General features: G+C 29.4%; 1 protein-coding gene across 1 annotated transcript in view; it reads left to right on the forward strand.

Annotated features, from left to right (window-relative positions):
• The first annotated feature begins 1,054 nt into the window (after positions 1 to 1,054).
• Positions 1,055 to 3,598, forward strand: part of LOC127156314 (neuronal acetylcholine receptor subunit alpha-7) — a 40,118-nt gene continuing 37,574 nt past the window's right edge. Inside the window, exon 1 of the mRNA XM_051099080.1 lies at positions 1,055 to 1,119. Coding sequence (XP_050955037.1) covers positions 1,065 to 1,119 — 55 coding nt within the window. The 5' untranslated portion in view covers positions 1,055 to 1,064. The remainder of the gene's footprint in view (positions 1,120 to 3,598) is intronic.

A 3,598-nucleotide genomic window follows, 5' to 3' on the forward strand; every position in this document is an offset into this window, starting at 1 on the left:
TATCATGATTAGCAAGTTACTAACATGTTTCTTGCATGATTAGCAAGTTGTTAACATGTTTTACCATAATTAGAAAGTTGCTAGCAGGTTGTTGGCACATTTCTAGCATGATTAACAAGTTGCTAGCATGTTGGTACCATGATTTGCAAGTGCTAACATGTTTAGTAGGTTGCTAGCATGTTTTTACCATGATTAGCAGGTTGCTAACATGTTTTAGCATTATTAGCAAGTTGCTAGCATGTTTCTAGTTGCTAGTCTTGTCTAGATTGATAAATAGATTAGAAATATTAGAATGGAAGTTTGAATTGATTAGAAATAGATCAGAGAAGGGAAGTGTTGATTGAGTCTCAAGGGATTCTGGGAGTTTAGATTTGAATTTTGTCAGTTGGAGTTTGAATAGTGTTGCTCATTTGAACATTCCGTCAATGTAAGTCTATGGGATTTTTATGGTTTTTAATCTTTAATATAATGAAAACTATAAGTCGGATCAGTTAGAAAAGAGACAACACACAACGTCACATCAGTCTGAAGATCTGGGCTGAGTTTGGTGGTTGTAGCTTGAAAGCTCCAGGAGGAGAAGCCTTCAGAAATTGGCTAAGAATAATAATAATAAGCTGAAGTAGCAGATCAGTAATTATTATTTTTTATTAGTAGCAAAGTTGTCATGTCTGCACATTTACTTTTATTAAAATAAAAGTTTCAGTATTTTGAAACATTTTAAAGAAAACTTCCAAGAGCAAACATAAACTTGACATTTATTGCACTTAACGTTAACGTAAATTTGACGTAGGTGTCCACATTTGGTATTTTTGTCTTGTTAATTTCACAGTTAACTAGTTTTATTCCAGTCATGCGGATTGGCTAATGTACACGTGCTCAGGACCGATCTGGGATCAGTCAGTCAGAGGCGCAGATCTCCCGCGGCTTTATCCGCGCGCCTCTCTCCGTGCGCTTCACGTCACTGCGCGTTCTGGCGGCACGTTCTCGCTGAGTTTGTCCGTTTCTTCAGCGGTTTCGGCGGCAGATTCGGGCTCGCTCGACTCTTCAGCACCGGTGTGACAGTCATGGGCTCCCGGGACCGGACTCTGTATCTGCTGACCGCTGCCCTCCTCATCCACGGTACGATTCACGTTCAATTTCATTCATGATTTCACGAAGAAACCGCTAAATCTGCTTTAAATCATTGTTTTGATACGTTGTCGTGTTCTGTTCGCTTATAATGTGTAGTTTTTCTGTTATTCTTGGTTTTGTGTTGTTGTTCTGTTGTGTTATATTATTTTGTTGTGTTGTTATTGTAGTGTGTATTATGGTACATTAATAGTAGCCTGTCATTACCATGGTACTTTAAAATAACCATTCATTAGTTTACCATGGTATGAACGTGGCACTTTAAATAATAGCTTACCATGGTACCGCTATCAGGTAAAAATCACGGGGGAAATACACCGTGTTACTTGTCCAAAAACGACTGGATTTTACCATGGTACTCCTTGGTATCTATTTTGTATCCAGTTAACCAAAATATCTATATATCTATCTATATATATTTATTTTTTATTTATTTATCACTCTTCTTGTTTCTGAAGAGCTTGAAACTTAAGTAGGTTTATTTCCAGCTTTATTTCTCTTTACAAAGAAAGAAAGACAGAAAATAAATAAATAAATATAAATTAATTTATAAAATAATTTATTAATACAACTGCATTTAATATAAATAAATATTTACATTATTTATGCCTTAATTATTTATTTATTTATTTATTTTAATGGGGGTGGGTGTTTCATTTCTGATGAGCTCGAATCAGGTTTATTTCTAGGTTTATTTTCTCTTTGTAAAATAAATAAACAAGCACAAATAAATGTATATATAAATTAATATTCAAATTTATATATTTATGCATTATTCATTTATTTTAACTGGGTGTGTGTTTGCAAAATAAGTAAATAAAATACATAAATATAAATAAATTTATATGTGTGTGTTTGTGTGTGTGTGTGTGTGTGTGTGTGTGTGTACACACAAACTTGATATTTAAGTAAGAGCTTGAAACTTAAGTAAATAGGTTCATTTTCTGGTTTATTTTCTCTTTTAATTAAATATTTTATTAAAATAAAATAAACATATAAACAACAAAATTATAAATAGTATTCATTTATCATTTATAAATATGAAACTTAAGTAAGGTTTGTTTTCTCTTCTAATTTCCGAATAAAATAAACAAATACATATAATAAAATAAATACATCAATATAATCATTTATATAAATCAATAATTTATTTTAATAATTTTTAAATAAGATACTTGAGTAGGTTTATTTCCAGGTTTATTTTTTCTTTTCTCTTTCAAAACTAAATAAAATAAACAAATGCATGTAAATAAAATAATTTATAGAAATAAAAAAATATAAATAAATTCTAAATGGTAATAATTTATAAATATGAAACTTAAGTAAATAGGCTCATTTTCAGGTTTATTTTCTCTTATATTTTCCAAATAAAATCAAACAAATAAATATATATAAATAAAATAATTTATATCAATAAGTAGATATAATAATGATTAATAGAAATAATTTTTAAATATGAAATTTAAGTAGGTAGGTTCACTTCCAGGTTTATTTTCTCTTTTAATTTCAAAATAAAACAAAATAAAATAAATAATAAAATAAACTAATATAAATAAATAAATAAAAAGTAAAAAAAAAAAAAAAAAAAAAAAAAAAAAACTAAATTATAAATAGTAATAATTTATAAACATACATACATACATCAAGGTTCATTTTCATTTTCTCTTTTAATTTCCAAATGTAATAAAAAAACAAATACATATAAAAATAAATAAATTATAAATAGTAATAAATTATAAATATGAAACGTAAGTTTGTTCATTTCCAGGTTTATTTTCTTTTTTAATTTCCAAATAAAATAAAAAATAAATAAATTATAAATGAAATAAAGTAAACACATATACATAAAATAATTTGTAAATAAATAAATAAATTATAAATAGTAATAATTTATAAATATAAATGTTATAATATAAATGTTTTATTATTTATTTAAATGTGTGTGGTTGTTGTTGTTTTTTTGTTTTGTTTTTTTCTGGAGAGCTTGGATCTTAAGCAGGTTTGTTTCCACCCCAAAATTACTGAGGTCATCATGTTTTAAATAAACTGATTTTCACTAAGAAATTTGACAGTATCAGGTGATTTGAGAAACCGATGGATGTGATTCTCCTGAACCTAAAGCTCTTCAGAAACATGCAGGAAGCACCGTCAAACACTAAAGTGTCCTTTACCTTTCTTTGGCTCTAAAATACAAGCGATTCCTCAAAGTATTTCTTCTGACGGTGTGATTACAGTCATTGTTCTGCGCTCTTGACTGAGATCTGAGGTCACCGGGATCTTCTAGCATTTCAGTCCGCATTGACCTCGGCTTCTTGATTGAATATTACGCCATATTCACTCTGGAGGAAATGATTGATTGATTTTGCGTGTGAATCCTGATAAGTATGTGGGACGCGTGTGTCGTGAGGGTCAGACGGGCTCCTCGGGGAGCCGTCAGTGTAATTGAAGCTTCTCCTGAACACCAACTCAA

Source organism: Labeo rohita, chromosome 25 (genome assembly GCF_022985175.1).
Source record: "Labeo rohita strain BAU-BD-2019 chromosome 25, IGBB_LRoh.1.0, whole genome shotgun sequence".
NCBI classification, from domain to species: domain Eukaryota; kingdom Metazoa; phylum Chordata; class Actinopteri; order Cypriniformes; family Cyprinidae; genus Labeo; species Labeo rohita.